We start from the raw sequence: 17,900 nt of genomic DNA, 5'->3' as shown, positions 1-17,900 counted from the left end.
GCGCGCGCACGGCGGGAGCGCCGCGCTCCGCACGCACGGACGGGACCTGGTGGGCGCAGCGCGGCGGTGAGTGACGGGTGATGCCTTCCCTGCTTGCTGCTCGTTGTTCGGGGCTTGTTTTGTTGTTCTGTGTTGTTCGCTCTCGGTGGGTTTCCTTTTTCTTTTTTTTTTTTTCTGGTGGTGTTGGGATTTATTTTTTTTTTTTTTTCCAGCAGCCGGTGGTTTGCGTTCATTCCAAGTTACTCGCCGGAGCTTGTCCGCAGTTTTTGCAGCGGCAAAAAGACTTTGCCGCCTTGAAACGCTTTGACACGCGTGCGGCTGCTGCGAGCGGCGCTGCGCCCGGGTTTTCCTGCCATGAGCAGAGTTTTAAAGGATGCGCGAGCGGAGAGGAACGCCTCCCGCATTGTTGCGGACCCATCCCTGGAACTCTGACTTCTGCTCCCCATCCCAAAGCACGGTTAAATCTCCAAGACTTTAGGAGGGAAGAGTAGTCACTTCCCCATCATTTAACTCCGAAAGCAGTTCCAAGGTGCGGAGCGGGTTGGGAAAAGCGGGCTGCTCGGCGATGCCGGGCTGCAGGGCGCCTTTCCCGGGCCGCGGCTGCCCTGGCTGGCCACGCGGGCGGCCCCGGCGGTGCGGAGCGGGTGCCGCAGGTGCGGCCCCGGCGCGCCCCGCAGCGCACACCTGTAGCGCCCGCTCGAGTTGGTGCCGGCGGAGGGGAGGGGGGCCCGCCGGTGCCGCCATCCCTCCCTCGCCGTGTTTCACGTGGGGAGAGCGGGGCACTCTTATTGTTTCCAGTTATCATTGGTAACTGCGGGGGAGTCCGGCTCCGTGCACGCTGCACAGAGCGGGCCGTGCGGCCGTGGGCTGGCGGGACACGTGCTGTCGGTCGGTCGCGGCGTGGGGCCTGCCCCGTGCTGCCCCCGGCCCGGAGCGCGGCGTTGCGGGCGTGGGGCCGGTGCGGCGGGCGGCGATGGCGTCCTGCCGCTCCCGTGGCTCGGCGCCGGTGCGAGCGGCTCCCGTTCCTGCCGGCGCCAACAAGTTTTGACTCGGGGCGGCGGAGGGCGGCGGGGCGGGCGGCGTGCCCCCGGCGCGGCACGTAGGCAGCGCCCGGCTGAGGGAAAACAAAGGGCTCGCATGTGCTGCGGGCGGCGCGGCTCCCCGGGGCTCAGCGCTGCTCCGCGCCCGGCGGGGCTCGGCCCCGCGCTGCCGGGTGTCCCTGGGGTGACACTTGTCGTGCGCGGGACGCTGTTTTTTAGGGGCTGCCCGCGGTTTTGAGGAGTTTGGAGGCGCGGTGAAACTTTGGCTGCCGGCGCGCTCCGCACGGCTCCGCGCTGCGCGCACGGCGCTGGGGCGGGCAGGGCCCGGCGGCCGCCCCGGGGCTGCCCCGCGCTCCGGGGTCCGCCTTGCCCCCGTTACGGCGTGCCCGCGTTGCCGGGAGGTCCGCGACGGCCCTTTGAAGTGAAACTGTTGCCATGTTTGAATTACGTCAGGGCCGAGCCATGAGGAACCGGCGCGGGGCGGGGGGGAAGCACGGGGGGCGGCGGGGCACGGCGGCGGAACGGGGCTCCCGGTGCTCGGCGGTGCGGCCGCCGCTCCGTCCCCGCTTCCCGCCGCTGCCCCGGTAGCGCCGCATGGGGCGGCAGCTCCGCGGCCGCGTGGTGGGGCGGCGTTTGCAGCGCGGGGGCCGCCTCGCAGCGCCCACCCCCGCGCTGGGGCTTTCCTCCCTGGCGCGCCGCCTTCCCCTTCCCGGGCTCTTCTCATTTATTTCTGATTTCGCCCGTCTTTCGGCGCGTTGAGCGCTCGGCAGGGCCGGGAGTGCTGTGGCCGCCCGCGTGTGCGCTCCCGCGGCTCCACCTGACCGGCGGCGCCGCCCGCCAAAGTAGGTCGTGTGCCCCGGGGGGGTCTTTGTTCCCGGCTCCGGCCGCCGGCGCTAACGGGGGAGCGGGGCCGTGCCCGGGGCCACGCGGCGGCCCGAGCTCTGCCTTTTTGGGGCGTTTTTCACCTTTGTTATTTAGGGTTTGGTGGGGTTTTGTTTTGTTTTAAAGTCGCCGTGTTGCGCCAGGAAAGCGCTCCGCGTTGCGTTCTCACTTTACAGACATAAAAGTTGCCGTGTGCTCCCGTGCCCCCTGTCCGGTGCTGCAACCGAGGGGGTTTAAAGGGACCTGCCAAACCTGTTGTTTACGCAGCGAGCGGGGCTGGATCCCGCCCGCCCCGGGCCCCCCCAGCGCCGCTCTCCCGGCGGGAACAACCCCGGTTCATCCTACAAAGAGCCTCGTCCCCGACCGATGGCCCGTCCTTCGGACCTGAACTATTCAATTAACATCACAATTGCAGAAACTTGCGCGCCGTGGCTGTGCGGGCAGGGGTGCGGGATGCTGCCGTGCCCCAACACGTGTCTGCGCTGGAGCCGGGCCGGCCCCGCGTGGCCGGGGAGCGGCAGGAGAGGGCCCAGCGTCCTGCCCTGAGCCCACGGCTCCAACAGCGGCGGCTGTGCTTGGGCACAGCCTGCGATGCTCTTTTGTACTTTGATTTGGCGCTTAGGAAGGTGGCAGGCTGACACACGCGAGTGTTGCGCTCTTTGGACAGGCAGTCGGTGAGGGTGATGGTTCCTCAGCAAACTCCTTTCCTGCTTGCTTCCAAAGCCGAGGCTGCTCCTTGCAGCCGTGTGCAGGGTGTGTGCACCCCCTTCTCACCAGCCTGCAGTCAGACAGATCCACTGTGTAGTTTGCAGCTTTTTAAATTTACAGATTGCACAAACTCTGCACCACAGGTTTCCAGTTTGCTGTCTGTCCCTTTCTGCTGATGCCATGTGGACACTCGGCTCCTTTAGTACACAGGTGAGCTCTAGGTTTCCTGGGATCCGTGGTACCTGGTAGAAAAGCAGCAAGTAGCAAGTCGGGATTTTCAAACACACCCACAGTCATGCAACACCCAGCTCCCACTGAAAGTAGGTGGGATTGAGTGCCAGAGCCTCTGGGAAAAATTCCTCCTCACTTCATTCTCTAAAAAAGCTAATTGCCGATGTGTTCAGTCTTCCTTTAAGAAGAAAATATCAGTGACTTCTTTGCAGAAGACGTTAAAAAAGCTGATACATTCACAGAGGCTAAAAATAAAGTTTAAACTGTGACGGTTTGTTGTCTTACTCGTGCTGAACAGCTCTTTCTGTGTTACCTAACTCTGCTTTGCATTGGTTCTTAACACCTCATTTCTTGTACCTCCCTCATAATGACATGAACGACATCCACAGGATCCTACTTGACAATCAGCTTCATTCTTGCACCCTCTGTAGCACTTGCTTTTTAGCACAAAGAAGAAGCCAGTGAGCTGGGACTTGAAAATTGCCCAGGCAGGGCTCCATTTCACAACTCAAGCCTTTGCATTTCTGCAGTGTGCTCAGTCCAAAGTCCAAGTGAAGTGACCAGTAATACTGCTTAAGGACACGGAAAAGTATCCTCTTTAATGAAGTCACCTCAGTTGTTCTGCCAAATAATTACTGCTCATTTGGTTTAAGTCCCCATCCAGGTATGTTATCCCTTTTAAAAACAACATAAAAGAACCTAGCCAAAAAAAGCTGTTCAGCGTCTCATGATCCAGAGTGGCTGTGATGCTTTTTCAGTAGCAGGTGCTGGCAGACAGCACCATCACAGCTGTGGTGTGAGTACCCAGATAAGCATCTCAGCCTGAACTCCAGCACATGTCTGAGAACATCCCAGTTTTCCCTGCTGGGCTCAGGCTGAGCGTGGTGTGAGTTATGCAACAGGAGTTTCAGGCAGGGGGAAGTCATCTTTCAAGCTGCAATGTCTGCAGGTGGGACAGGTTTGGAATTTTTTTCCCCCCTTATGCAAATCTTGCTGATTATTGTTTTCATGCTTTGGCCTATCCCTTGTGGAGCACGAGCCACATGGCAGCTCAGAGGAGCGCCCACGTGGCTCAGCATCAGTTCCTTAAATGAGCTAGGAGCTTCCTTCCCAGGGAAAATCCAACAGGTGAGTATGCTTCTTTATGGCTTGACTGCTTCTGCAAATGGAACTAGGAACAGCTTGGGATCCAGCTAGGATGCCATGGAGACTCAGACATGGGAAAGAAGTGTCCAATTTGATTTTTGATACACGCTTAGTAATTGCTGCTAGGTGCACTGGCTGTGCTGAGATTTCACTTACAACAGTAGCTGTGGGCATCTACCAGCAAAAGAGTGAGTTACTTATTTTGTCAGAGGAGAGATTCCTGAAGATGTGGTTTTGACCTTCTCTGGTTTTGCTGAACTCACCAAGTGAAAGCATGCTGTGACATTCAGATGTTCCTGGTAAATGCAGCTTTCCTCCAAGTAAAGTTGTTCTGGGTAGAGAGAGGAAGGAAAGTGCAAGGAAAATCTGAGTATATAGGGAGCCAGAAGTGTGTACAATATGCACAGTTCCAAGGTTGTGGTTGTTGGTTATTAGTGCCTCTGTTTTAAACTATAGGGAGAGATGACATTAAAAAGTATTTTTGCAGATACTGACGTTGCATTTTCAGATTACTCCAGTTAGATTGGTCTCTTACCATCCTTGGAGCATTCTGGCTCTGTGCATGTTAAAATATTCTCTTTTTTTTTTTTTTTTTTGAGGGATCCAATCTTCTTCCAAGGGTTTTTTGCAGCAGCCTGTGAACTCAGGGGAGGTATGTTTATGTTGAGGCTCTGATACAGATCAGTTCCTCTGCTGATGTACAGTTCTCTGTCTTGCACTTGATTTGCAGTAGAGGTACTGCAGTTTATTTCAGCCGAGGGACAGGCTCAAGAATTTATTGTGAGATGGGTGAGTCTGCCTGTGGCGCTGTGGACAGCTCTGGAAGCATTTTTCATGTGTGTGCCTGTGCCTGGGTGTATGCTCCTGCAGAGGCAAAAGCCAGAGCACTTATATTCTTTCTATATTAAGGCATCTGTTTAGTTCTCTTTAAAAGAAAGGAAAAAAAAGGTGTAATTTTGGCTGTGTTTCTTAGTTCCAGTGAAATGCTGTAGGGGTGACAATTGTGAGAGTTTTACTTTGACAGGAACCGGCTGCATCCACATATGTAGGGTAGGTGGTGTTTTTCTTTAGCCCAGCTTCGGGGGGGCTGTGCCAAGGCTGTTGTGGACACAAAAAGGGAAATAAAATCGTTGTTCTCCTCTCTGGCAGAGGTGCTGGCAGTTCTGGGCTGCGCAGAGGGTGAGCGATCCCGGGTCAGAGAGGGGAGATGGGAGGGGAGGAGGATTCTGATACTCTGTGTTTGGACTGTAACTCCAGGGAATGTTTCTCGTTCAGCTTTGCAAGAAGCAGGTGAGCGTGTTGGTTCCCACTGGCCTGGTAATTGTGTTACAAAGGGAGACATGCCTGTCTTCTAGGAATTCCATCCTTCCTATTATAAAAGGTTTTCATTCTTCTTGGGTGATCAGAAAGAATGCAGAAGGAATCTGGAAAAGCGAATAAAGTGGCTCAGCTTACTTGGAGATCTGAAAGAGTTCAGAAGTTCTTCCCTAACTTGAAAACTTAATGAGCATCTGAAGCAATGCCTCCTTTTAATTTAGATCATCAAATTAAATTTTGCAAAGAAAATTAAGCACCAAATTCTAGTCCTGACAGGCAACAAAAACATGAAACCATTTTCACACACATGCTTCTTTGTACAGCCTTTCACAAAGGTAATAAGCAGGGTGTGGGGATTTTTTTTTTTTTAATTTCCCACTACTTTTTCTCTTCTGGACTTTACTGTTCTCTTTTGAAAGACAAGTTTCTATTTTTGATGCTGCTTTTTCAAAAGTGAGAAGGCAGAAGAATGTCGAGAGCACTTTCCTGGAGACTTCTCTGAGTCCATTCAGGTTGCTAAAGCAGTTGTATAAAGCAGAACTTGAGGGAATAGCAACTTCTGCAAGGAGAAGCTGTGGATAGGGACACCAGGGAGGGAAGAGCATCACTTTTCCCCTGGCTTGGGGGAATACTGCTTTCCCACTAGTGCAGGTAAATCTTCATTTCTGCAGAATGACAGATAATGCTCTGCTAAGATTTCTGATTCTTTTTTTGAGATCTCTCCCTTTCTCTTCTGTGCAACTGCTGATACATTTTAATAACATGCTTAAATTTGGCAAATAATAACAAAGTTAAATAGCATTAATGGCATGCTTAGCTTTGGCAGAATTATGTTGTGCAATGCTTTTTAACTTCTAGGCAAGTTACTTTGTTTCTACTTGCCATCTTTTTTATCTGTCCCAAATTCTGCATGGTTCAAGTTCCACAGCCAAGATTCAGGTGTTAGGGCAGCTGGCATCCTAACTGCCTGCTTCTAATTCAATATCTAAATTGCAAAGCTTTCAAGTTAAACCTTTTAAATGGCACAGTCATATTTACTTCTAAGTCCATATTATCTACTAAGCTGCCCAGCTGACAGAAAATTTAGTGTATAATGGTCAAATGGCAACTGTTTAGGATTAAATGTGTAACTGGACTGATGCCTTCCATTTATAACTGCGCTTGGATGCAGTTGTCAGAGAAATCTGTTTAACTTGTGCTTTTGCTGCTAGCTCTTCCCCATTCAGGCATGATGTGTGGTAATGCCATTGCTGACCATTCATCAAGTGGGAAACAGATGGCACTAGTTTCCCTTCTATTGAAGGGTGGTGATGAAAGGCTGCTCCTGTGAGAATGGCAGCAATGATGCAAGGCAAAATATTTTCAGAATATAAGTGTTTTCCAGTCTTTGCCAGAACATTGTAAAACATGCATCTTATTCTACTTGGTGTAAATACCAGCTGGTAACAGAGATCATTTTATCACTGCTGGATTCCTAGAAGAAACTTGGTTAGAAGGTAAACTGCCTTGTTGATAGTTGTTTCTTGCCACGTAGCAGTCAAGATTTTCCTGCTGCTTACGTTTGGCAGCATGGGTGAACTTTGTATCTGCAATTAGTCTTTGACTTTGTGAAGGAAAGTACCAGACCACAGATTTAACATTGGAGTAGTCAAACAACATCTAAAATTGCTGTTTGTAAGTTGAAAATTCCCAGGTGAGCACGCTGTTGGATCTCCAGAGGCTTGTTGGGCAATGTCCTCAAGAGTATCTCCCAAAGAAGCACATCAGGTGCTAAGAAACTAAATACTCTGAGTGTTTGCCTACATACTCTGTTGTTTATTTTCTTGACAGGCCAGGAATATTTACCTGCTTTGGCTGTGCATTCATTTGCTGCACATCCAGCAGAGGCTGAGAGTAGTTCTGAGAGTGACCATCCCTCCATGAGTCCATTCAGCCGGTCACTACTTGGATATCTTCTTTTACTTACCAGATCTACTCCTGGCCTTCAGGCCATTGCTGTACCAATACAGGGAGCAGTGAATCTCCTGAAAAGCCTGACACCTTTCGGGGTGACTTTGCTGGATATTTGCACAAGTTAACCTTGGGAGAATATAACCCTGGGTGAGCTCCCTGTGCTGTAAATGTGAGGAATTCAGCACTTCAAGCCTGTGGAAGACAGCACGACCTGGGACAGGAGGGAGAGAAGGAAGGATTTATCCTCTCCATCTCTCTCGTAGGCCTGCAGGATCTCCTTGGCATTCAGCTTGAGCAAGTGCCTTGCCATCCACAGGCTCTACAAGTCAAGACAAGCTTTATGGAGAGTTGAGTCTTCCTGAATGTTGGTGCAGTAGTAATTGCATGAGCCACAACCTCAGTGACCCCAAGTGTTCTCTGTATGCTGGACTGAAATGCAAACATGCACACTTTCAGCTGGAAATAGGTTCCTTGATGGATTTTGTGTCAGAGTATTAGCCAACAATATTGGATACAATTTTTACTTTTCTCTTGTTCTAAAGAGTCTGGGAAACTGCATGTTTATTTTGCCGTGCTCCTTTACTCTTGATCTTCCCCCCTGAGGTGAGGGGGATGTGTTTTCACCTCTGCAGAGGACTGTGCCTGGTGCTGGGTGGTTCCCCAGCTTTTGCTGTGGTCCCACAGAAGTGTGCAGGATCTTTTCCTGTTGCACACCATCCCCCTGTCAGTCAGGTGAGCGTGATGCTGGGTATGAACATTTTGTGGAAGCAGGTTTCTGAACTCACCTGAACCTGTCTTTCAAAATATTTTATTGCCATAATGATGTGGCAAGTCCTGGCATTGTAGGCACAAGATTTCAAAAATTATTTTTCTCTGTACCACTGGAGGGTAAAAGGATCACAGCCCTTACCTTTCTGAAGGTGGAAGATTTGGGGATAGATGCCTATGGCACAAGTGTTAACCAGTAACCTGAGTTGGATTACTGGGACTTGGTACTACCTGGGACTGAGAAGGGACTGAGAGTTCCCTCTCACCACAGTTGCTCCTCTCCTGAGCTGCTGGGTCATTCAGGTGTTTGGGGTTTTTTTGTTAGCTTCTTCATGAATTCAGCAGCTTGGCTTTTGTTAAGGAAAGAGAGGGAAATGTTGTGTTATTTGCATGGCTCCATCCAATTTTAATTTCTTTTAAAGCAGTGGGAACCTCTTCTCCTGGAGCTTCCTGCAGCCTGTGCCCTCTCTGAGCCCTTGGTGTGTGGGGAGCACCAGAGGCTGCTGGTGGCTGCTCACCCCTTGCAGCAGGTGGTGGAGGCAAACCTTGCACCAGGCTCTGTTCAAAGGAGAACATCTTGGAACAGCCCCTGCCTGCATTATGAGATGATGCTGTGTGGCCTGTGAGGACTTGCTGTGTGTCCAGGCCCAGTGCCAGGGGAGCAGCAGCTTTGCTCAGTTGCTGGTTTGGGTTTTTGGGGTGCTGTGGGAACCCTGTTTGCTCTGACTGTGCTCGTGCTGTGTCAGACTGTGCCTGGCAGGGGTCTGCACTGGGGAACAGCCAACACAGGGGAGAGCTGGTTTGGTGAGGGTCATGGTGACTTGAGAAGTTTCTGCCTGGAAAATGGCTCCAGTGTATAATACCTGCTCTGATAGCAAATCCCAGCCTTGGTGTACTGAAAAGAACAGATCAGGAGGGCATTCTCAGCTTTCTGGGCTGGCACCAAGTGTGCATAGCTGGTGGTTTCAAAGCAACAACCTCCCTGTGCCTGGAGTTTTCCATCCTTTTGGCAGGACATGTGTGGTAGGCACATGCTGAGATGTGCCCCAGGGTCCTGCTCCCTGGCCTTTCTTTCCCAGCTCGGTTTCCTTCCCATGGAAAGCAGGGTGGGGAAGGCAGGAGAGCAGAGCATGTGCTGACATGGAGCTGGGATGCTCACCCAGGCCCTGAGAACAGAGAGGTGCTCCCGGGTGCTGCAGTGCAGACAGGGCCATTGAGGGCTGGGTGCGACTCCACCCTGCTGTTTTTAGAGCAGCTTTTCAGGTATGTCTGCCCTACAGCCCGGGGGAATGGCTGCAGCTCATTTAAAACACTCCTACTCACTCTCAGCGGAGTTTGCCAGGGGTGTTTCCATCCAGCACCGGTGGTGGTGGTGGTGATGAAGTAGCTCAGTGACCCAGAGTTCAGCTCCTTACCCATGGCTTGGACACACTGCAGCCTGTCCTGCCACCTGTGCAGGGCCCTCAGTGGCCAGGTGGGCTGCATTCACACATCTGGGTTGTGCTGCCTCTACATGTGCCCTTGGAGTACATTTCTGCAGTAAATGAGCTCATTATAGGTCCTGCTGCGTATTGCTTAATATTCCAGCTGTTAATTATATAATTTTCTCAAAAACCACGTTCTAGGTGCATCTGTTCTTCTGAAGACACATTCGATAAAATAAACTATGCCCTAATCTAGCATAGATTTTTTTTTTTCTTTCATTATCTAACAGTGATAATTAACACCAGTTTCTGTTTGTTTTCACAGGACACAGCTGGGAGGAAAAGATGTTTGGCTTTCACAAACCGAAGATGTACCGGAGTATAGAGGGCTGCTGTATTTGCAGGGCGAAGTCTTCCAGTTCTCGCTTCACTGACAGTAAACGTTATGAAAAGGATTTCCAGAATTGTTTTGGGTAAGATTCCCACCTTGGTCAGCAGTTTTGGCATTGATCTCTGAGCTGCAAACCTGATGTAGTGTCCTTCTTGCTCTGAAAGATTAGGTCTGTAAACACCTACCTAAAATAATGAACTCTACACATCCATGGGGGCTTTCTGTGGCTCTGAAAATTCAAGAATGTTAGATTAAACTTGATGAGTAATTATTTAGCAGTTTCAGCATGGTTTATGCACAGTACCCTGTTACAAATGTTGGTGTCTTGGTTCAAATATGATATAGCAATGTGTTATTAAAACTTCTCATTGGAAAACCATTCTCTTAGAAAGTGATTAGCTTTCCAGTTAGGTAATGTTACTTGAAAGCATTGGTAAACAAAGCTATAAATACTCGAGATTTCTTGTAGTAGTTATTGTGAGCTTTCAAATTTTTGGGATACTTTTGAAGAGCTTTGAAATTTTGTATAAAATTCAGAAATTTTCCTCACTTCTTCTAGAAACACTCTTTCTGTAGTGAACTTTAGAGTGCTTTGTATTTACCTTGGATTTTTGTACACAAGTCTGGTGCTGGCAGTTTTCCTTATCATATTTCTTCACTACTGTCCTTGGCAGGCAAAGGCTGTATGCAGATCCATTGCTTTTTTTTTGGTGGTTGTTGGTTTTAACTGCAGTAAAGCAATTTGCAGTTTACCAGGACCATCATTGTTGTGCTGTCTGAAATATGTTTGCCAAGGTAAAAATGCAGACTGGGCAAATAATGGCTTTCTGAGCCCGCCTCATTCATCTACAAATGATCCAAAATCTTCCTATTTAATTGGCTGAAAAGTTGTGCAGTGTTTCCCTGTTACATTTCTTTTAGCATGGATTAGCAGTAGAGAGGGTTCCTGAGGAAAGCTTGTTAGAAGGAGCAAGTATTGCTGTCATTCCAGTGAGTGCTGTTTCTGAAATCTTACCCCGTGCTCGTGTGGGAGTGTGTTAGGTGATGTTTGTTACTCATCCTTGAAGCTCTGTGGGAAAGTGAAGACCTGAGCAAGTTTTGATGTTTGTTCCCAAGCGTGGTTTGAATAACATGATTATTCCTCCTGCTCCAAACTTAACCAATCCACTGCAGTTGCGTCTTGGTTTTGGGGGAAAAGATTCCAAAACCTGCAGGTGATGGGACTGTTGTGTTCAGTGCCCCTCTGGAGGCAGATTGTGACACCTTTTTATGTCTGTGTGGAAGAGTGCTTTCTGAAAGTGAGACCTGGTCTTTAAATGGCACTGTTGGAGCAATCCAGATGAAGTGTAATGTCAGAAAAACAGAATTTCAGAACTCTTCTTATTCATCAGTTTTTATACTTGTTGCTGGTAGCAAGTGGGGTGTGCTTTTATTAACTGCTGTTAAGTGATCTTTGCTTTTGTTTTTGCCAGGCTCCACGAGGCTCGCTCAGGAGATATTTGCAATGCCTGTGTTCTTTTGGTGAAAAGATGGAAAAAATTACCAGCAGGATCAAAAAAAAACTGGAATCATGTTAGTAATTAATTTCTCTTCTGCCCCAAAACTTACTCTTTCTAGGGAGGGAGGGTGCTGGCAGGGGTTTGGGGTTTGCTGTTTCACCCACACTCTCCCTCAGCATCTCTAAATCACCCTCTCTACCCTCAGCATCTCTAAATCCTTCCTGGAGTATTTACTACTGTGTGGCTCCTGCCTGCTTATGGTGATTATGCAAGCCTGAGATGCAGTCACAGACCAACTTGCCTTGTAATTCCTTGTTTTCAATAGCTCATAACTTCATCCAAAAGTCTCTTATGACATAAAAAAAAAAAAAAAAAAAAAAACAAAAAACAAAAAAAAAACAAATCAAGTTTGGCCTTTATCCAAAATTGTTTGGATTTTCTTTTTCCCAAACAAAGTGACTTGCTCAAGCAACACATTAATCAATCTCATTTAATCAGATAATTACAATGACTAATAATCTTGCAGCTATTTTCACTCATATATTGTTTTGATATGTCTAATTCAATTCAGGCCTAAGGCTGGGAGGATGATCAGGATTCCTTGTGTATATAATAATCTTTATCCAGGATGCCTTGATAGTAATGGGAGCCATAACTATGGTTATTACTACCACTGGCTTTACTCAAAAGTTAAATTTATTACTGAAAAAAACCCAAAAAACCACAGAGCAAATGCTTGGCAGACACTCTTAACTGGACCTGCATTACCTTAAACAATTATTTGGTTCTAAACTGAATGTGTTAAAATGGGAAGTTGGCAAAAGTAGAACCAGATGTGTTTTTTAAACTAGTTTGCTGTGTTTTCCTGCAGAGATTTAGCCAGATTTAAATGAAACAGGAGAGTGTCAGTGCAAGAACTGCCTTGGATTAACTCAGGGAGTTCAGAATACCTTCTGCTAAGTCAGTGCCTGTGTCTTGACTGTGGCAATAATACCTCAGCATGATGCACAAGTACTCACACATGCATTTTCTCTGTCCTAGGTGGTAGATGCCAGGGCTGGACCCAGCCTTAAAACAACACTGAAACCAAAGAAAATGAAAACCCTCTCTGGAAGCAGAATAAAGAGCAATCAAATCAGCAAACTGCAGAAGGAATTCAAGCGGCACAGTAAGTGGATCCAGAGAGATTCTGGCAGCAAACTTCAGCCTCCCCTAACACAGCTCACTGTGAACTGGCCAAGCTGAATCACTGCTTGGATTTGGTTGTGTGCACTCCCACGTTTGGGCTCTCCCTGTTTTCACAGCCTCTGATCCTCAGAGTTTTGGGAGGGTGTGGAATGAGAAGGAGGAGCTTGTGTGCAGGGTGGGCTGCAAGACAGAGGTGGGGAAGTGGCAAGGGGGCATGAGGAGTCTGGCTTGAAAGTGCAGGCAGTAGCTTATATCCCACTCTTAAATGACATATCCCTAGAAAGAACATCTTGGTCAAAGATCTCATTGAAACTGAAGCTGGAAGAGGCTTCTCCCTGCTTTCAGTAATGTGCTGTGGCCATTTTCAGCTCTCTTTTCCAAAAAAAAAATTGCAGTATTTTTCTTCCATACGTACTTTTAAACATAGATTTACCCCCCTCCCCCCTTAAATTCCTACCATGTTTCCATATACCATCCTCTGCCAGTCTCAGTGATTTCTTTCCAGTAGTACAAGGACTCTCCAAAGAGATTTGGATTCATAGCTTTCCAACAAAACCATCTGCCAGTTAGGCTCTAAATGTGTGTCAGTACTTAAGGCTTTTCTCCTAAAGCAAACCTTCCAGCTTCTTCACTGTTGCTGACCCGGTCTCTCTCTCTCTCAATTATCCTGCCTAGTCAAAAGGAGAGGTCTCCAAAGAATCAGTAAAGGCCCTGACCCAATGAGCTTTTATCTCCTCATTCAAGGCACTGCAGTTAATTTAGAGAGAGTCTGGAGCACAGATCTTCACTGTCTTGAGGGATCTCCCAGTGATTTCAGAGCGTGGCTAGGTTTGAGAGCCAGAAGCTGAAGCCTGATCCTGAACTTCTTTCCAATCCCTCACGTACAAGGACTCCTTCCACTTCTGGAGGCTCTTTGACAACTCCTGACACTCTCTGTGCTGAAACAGGCAGGAGCAAGTGAAATAAATGCATTGTCATTGATAGGTTTTCTCGTTAATTAAAGCACATCTGTGCCTCTGCTCCCAGTCCACAGGTCAGGAGGAGGGTAAACTGTTGGATGCATGTCCTGATCGTTGCATTTCCTCTTTGCCCTGCAGATTCGGATGCCCACAGCACAACTTCAAGTGCCTCCCCAGCTCAGTCGCCCTGCTACAGCAACCAGTCGGACGAGGGCTCGGACACGGAGCTGAGCGCCGGGGCCAGCAGGACACCCGTGTTCTCCTTCCTAGATCTCACCTACTGGAAAAGGTAAAAAGCACCAGAACCTGCCCTCTGTGCAGGCAGCAGGCTCACTTTGCATGCATGCTGCTTGATTCTGCCTCTTCATCCTGGTATAAGGATATCATTTACAACGCCTGTCTGTTCATGCTTGGAAAGAAATGCCTTGTGTTCAAAGCATTTTTCCCTATCTCCCTTCAGTTCCCTAAACATTAAAACAGTTGCTGGGAAATATTTTTGCTGGTTTTGGGAATAGCAGATTATATTCCTGTCTGTCATTATCTCCTCTTAAAACTATGCCCTGTAGATATGATGTGTTGCTACATACAAGAGTGCTCCCAGCTTGCCAGCAAAACACAGCATTTGATTTGGTTGACCTGTGATGGTAGTCATTTGGAAAAAAAAACAAAACAACACAAAACAAAAAAACAAAACAAAAAAAAAAAAAAAAAAAAACAAAAAAAAAAAAAAAAAAAACAAAAAAAAAAAAAAAAAACCCAAAATTCTGGAGTGGGAGGAAAGCCACAAGGTTTTCTGGGAACTGATGAGCTTGTTATCTTTTATTGCATGTTGTGACACAGTAATCCCTTGTTTAGCTAACTGCTCAATTGGAATTGTTGTGACTTTGCTGCCTCCTCCCAAATAATATTTGCAAGTGCATTCTAGCCAAGGTTAGTTCAGACCAAATGGTTGTGTCTGAAACTTCTCTGGGAAGCAAAGTTGGAGACTTGGTTTTTATATGGACATGTTTGGGTTTTTTCTTTTTTTCTTTGTTGTTTTTTTTTTTCCCCCAAAGAGCTGTTGTGGATTTAGACACCGACCTGTTTTCTGTTTGTGAGCAGTCTTTTTGCCCCTGTCCTCTGGGCTGGAAGCTCAATAAAGTAGTGTCTGGGGTCAGACTTGCTTTTTTGCATGTTTGTGAATTCTGTATATTCTAAACAAAGTATCTGTCTCCCTGCCATTTCTTCCAGGCAAAAGGTCTGCTGTGGAATTATTTACAAAGGGCGTTTTGGAGAAGTCCTCATAGACACTCATCTCTTCAAACCTTGTTGTAGCAATAAAAAGTCTGCCACTGAAAAGCCAGAACAAGAAGGACCCCAATCTCCAGCAATCTCCACCCAAGAGGAGTGGTGACTTCCTTGGATAGCTGCAGAAGGTTATACAGATCCTCTTATTCTCTGGAAAAATACTAGAAAAGTGACTGTTCACTTTGGACACCTGCTATGCTGCCAAAAGACTATTCCCTGGAACTGTTTTTGGGTTTTACTGCTACAATTCCACAAACTCTGAAGCCAGTTTGTATCCTTTTAGAAAGACTGTACATAATATTTAAGATGCTATGGAACACTTGGCAAAGCTGAATGCTGCTGCAAGGTTGTCTAATTTTCCCCCACACTCACTTCCCAAGTGAATATGAGGATGGGGTTTGTATATTAAAGTTTATGTAGTTCATGTTTCTGTACTGAAATAAGCAGTGGTTGTAAACCTTTTGGTTTTGGTTTTTTTTTTTTTTTTTTATTTCTTTAAAAGTTGGTTGGCAAACTTCTTAAATTCCCAAGAAAATATTTCATTCTTAGACATGTATGAGTCAATAAGATGAATTAATACATAGAAATGTTCTAAGTCACCTCTCTAGTTATATAAATATATATTTTTAAAGGTGTGGCGATTTCACCCTGTACTACTGACATAACAAAGACAAATTTTTCATCCCTCCCATGTGCACAGACTGGTTATCTGCACACATCTCTCCTTCAATTGTAGCTATCTGAGGAGGCCTCCAGCATAAAAGTGCTCTTGACAAGGGGTGGGAGAGCTCCCCACCTTAGCCAAGGATTAAGACTTACCTAAGAACTGAACATAGCAAAATGGGAGGTTACTTCTTTCAAACCAGCAGCAGGCACCCTGAGCTTGGTGCAGTAACTCCTGATGGTTAGAGATGGACCAAGAAACCCCTTGATGCCCAAGTCAGGTGTAGATGGCAGCCCAAGCTGAGTAACTGCTCTCTGTAGGACCAGTGCAGCTGAAATGTGACCACAAACAAGATTGCTCCTGGTTGTGGACCTGACAAAGAACCAAACCCCTTGCTGAGCAAATTAGGCTCTGGTCCAGGGACAAAATCTGGTTGCAGCCTGGGGTTTGGATTCACAATAACTGTTTTGAAACCCTTCCCCTGCAGTGCTTCTCTGTATTTGGGTTTTGTTGGTTTTTGTTTTGTTGGTTTTTTTTCCATTTGTTTGTTTAAGCAACTGCCAGGTCAACACATTTGTGAATACTGAATCTGAAAAGTCCTGCTAAGAATGGTGCTGTGCTGAATCAAGGCAGCAGCTCTGTTTGCATATGTGATCAAAAGATAATCTACACAGATTCCCAGACGAGCTCATGTGCAAATCGTTGTGACACTCCTTCAAACTCTGCTTTGCCTCTAGGGTGGAAGCAGCTTCCTGGAAGGTTGTGCTGCAGTTTTAGCTCCCAGTTGTTTCATGTTCCTTTTATGAAGGTTTTACTTGTGTGAGTTGGGAATTCTGCTTTTTGTTTGGTTGGTTTTTTCCTGGTTTTAGAGGGAGGGAGGATTATTTTTTACTATTACTCTTTTGGGATATCCTACAATGGAATGCTACATGGTGTGATTCTTGTGGTGTCCTGAGTAGGGCCAGGAGCTGGAGTTGGTCCTGATGGGTCCCTCAACTCAGCATATTCTATGATTCTAAGCTTTCCTTTTTTGTGAGAGTCATTGGCATAATACTGTGGTGGGTAGGGTTTAGGACTGGATTTCCATGTAGTCTCGGTTCCTGAAACAGGAATACTTAGCAAATTAAAATATAGGTAGGGAAAGATATGCAGGTTTTAAGAGGAGCCTCTACCCTCAAAGCTTTTTTTTCTTTCTTTTTTCCTCTCCTGTTTGGTCAGCCAATCTCTGGAGAGAAAGAAAATCAGGGGAAACAGGGCTTTGACTTATCACAGCCTTACAGCTTAGAGCTTTCCTTGGACTCATTTTGCTTTTCCTAAACTCTGGGGCTCTTAAGGGAGGACAAAGCTGCTTACCTTGCTTTTATTCTCAACCAAATAGAATTGTTCAGGTTGGAAAAGCCCGAAGCCCATTGAGTCCAGCTATAGCTACAATGAATACTTGATTGTATAAAGGTGTAATTAGGTTGGTCATGTCTATTAAGGGCTTGAGCAAGAGTCCTTGCTGTGTTTGCAGACACCTACTTCATGTGAATTTGTGTTTTCAGCATCAGTAATTCTGTACACCTCAGAAGGCTGCAGTGTTGGTGGTAGGATGTGCTCTGATACGGATCATCTCTTCTGTATTTATTTATTTATTGCTGGATTTCAACCGCCAACTGCTTCCCCTACTCCCTCCCACCTCTTCCATTCCCAGTAGTAATGCAAAATGAGTAGTCATGCACTTTGTATTAATGTATTAGAAGTCTATGGAACCTGTTTTGTACTTTTATACTGTTCAGACACTTGTAATCCAAACTTTGTTTTTACTAGGGTTATGAATAAATTTAGTCTTATTTAGAAAATAAGCAACATCTCATGTGTTTATTTCAGCTCTGTTCTTCTGTTAATTGGATTTAGTGTTGGAGCCAGCCCAGGCAACCCACGTTTCTATTTGAACAAGACCAAGCCTTTTTTTTGAGGGGGTGTGAGGTAATTCCCTTCCTATTTAGTTTGGAAAGAGGAGCAGAGCAAGGGAAGGAGGTGGTGTTTGTTATGACAGACAGCTGTCTCAGGGCAGAGTCACAGAGCTTTCCCCTGGCACTGAGTGTGTGTCAGGCATTCCCTTACTGGCAGTGGGTGGTGCTGGCATTCCGTTTGTGTTCCCAGGGGCCCTGCTCTCTGTCTAGCTCACCAAAGCATTCATCAAAGCCAGCTGAAGTAACAGCACTGAAGGGCTGGTGCTGACAGCATTTGGAAACATCCCTTTCCAAAAATCCAGAGGAGCTGTGGAAGAGACTTGTGCTTCTCTGTTGAAGCTGGAGCCTGGTGTGTGTCCCTTCCCACGGCAGGCACGGGCAGCTGGATGAGCTCCAGCAGCCTGGTGGGAGCAAGGTCTCTGGGAGGAGCTGTCAGGGAGTAACTGAGTTTAGAAGATAATGGGGAAAACATTGCAGCCTTAAGCACG

At 47.2% G+C, this 17,900-nt stretch overlaps 1 protein-coding gene across 1 annotated transcript; it reads left to right on the top strand.

Moving 5' to 3' along the window:
• SINHCAF (SIN3-HDAC complex associated factor) lies at positions 1-17,257 on the top strand. The gene is made up of 6 exons (XM_058805501.1): positions 1-66; positions 9,795-9,942; positions 11,333-11,432; positions 12,401-12,527; positions 13,645-13,795; positions 14,737-17,257. Exons 2-6 carry the CDS (start codon positions 9,815-9,817, stop codon positions 14,897-14,899), a joined length of 669 nt encoding a protein of 222 aa, XP_058661484.1. The 5' UTR covers positions 1-66; positions 9,795-9,814; the 3' UTR covers positions 14,900-17,257.
• The last annotated feature ends 643 nt before the right edge of the window (positions 17,258-17,900 follow it).

Source organism: Ammospiza caudacuta, chromosome 5 (assembly GCF_027887145.1).
Source record: "Ammospiza caudacuta isolate bAmmCau1 chromosome 5, bAmmCau1.pri, whole genome shotgun sequence".
Lineage (NCBI taxonomy): Eukaryota > Metazoa > Chordata > Aves > Passeriformes > Passerellidae > Ammospiza > Ammospiza caudacuta.
This window is presented reverse-complemented; position numbering and strand designations above follow the sequence as displayed.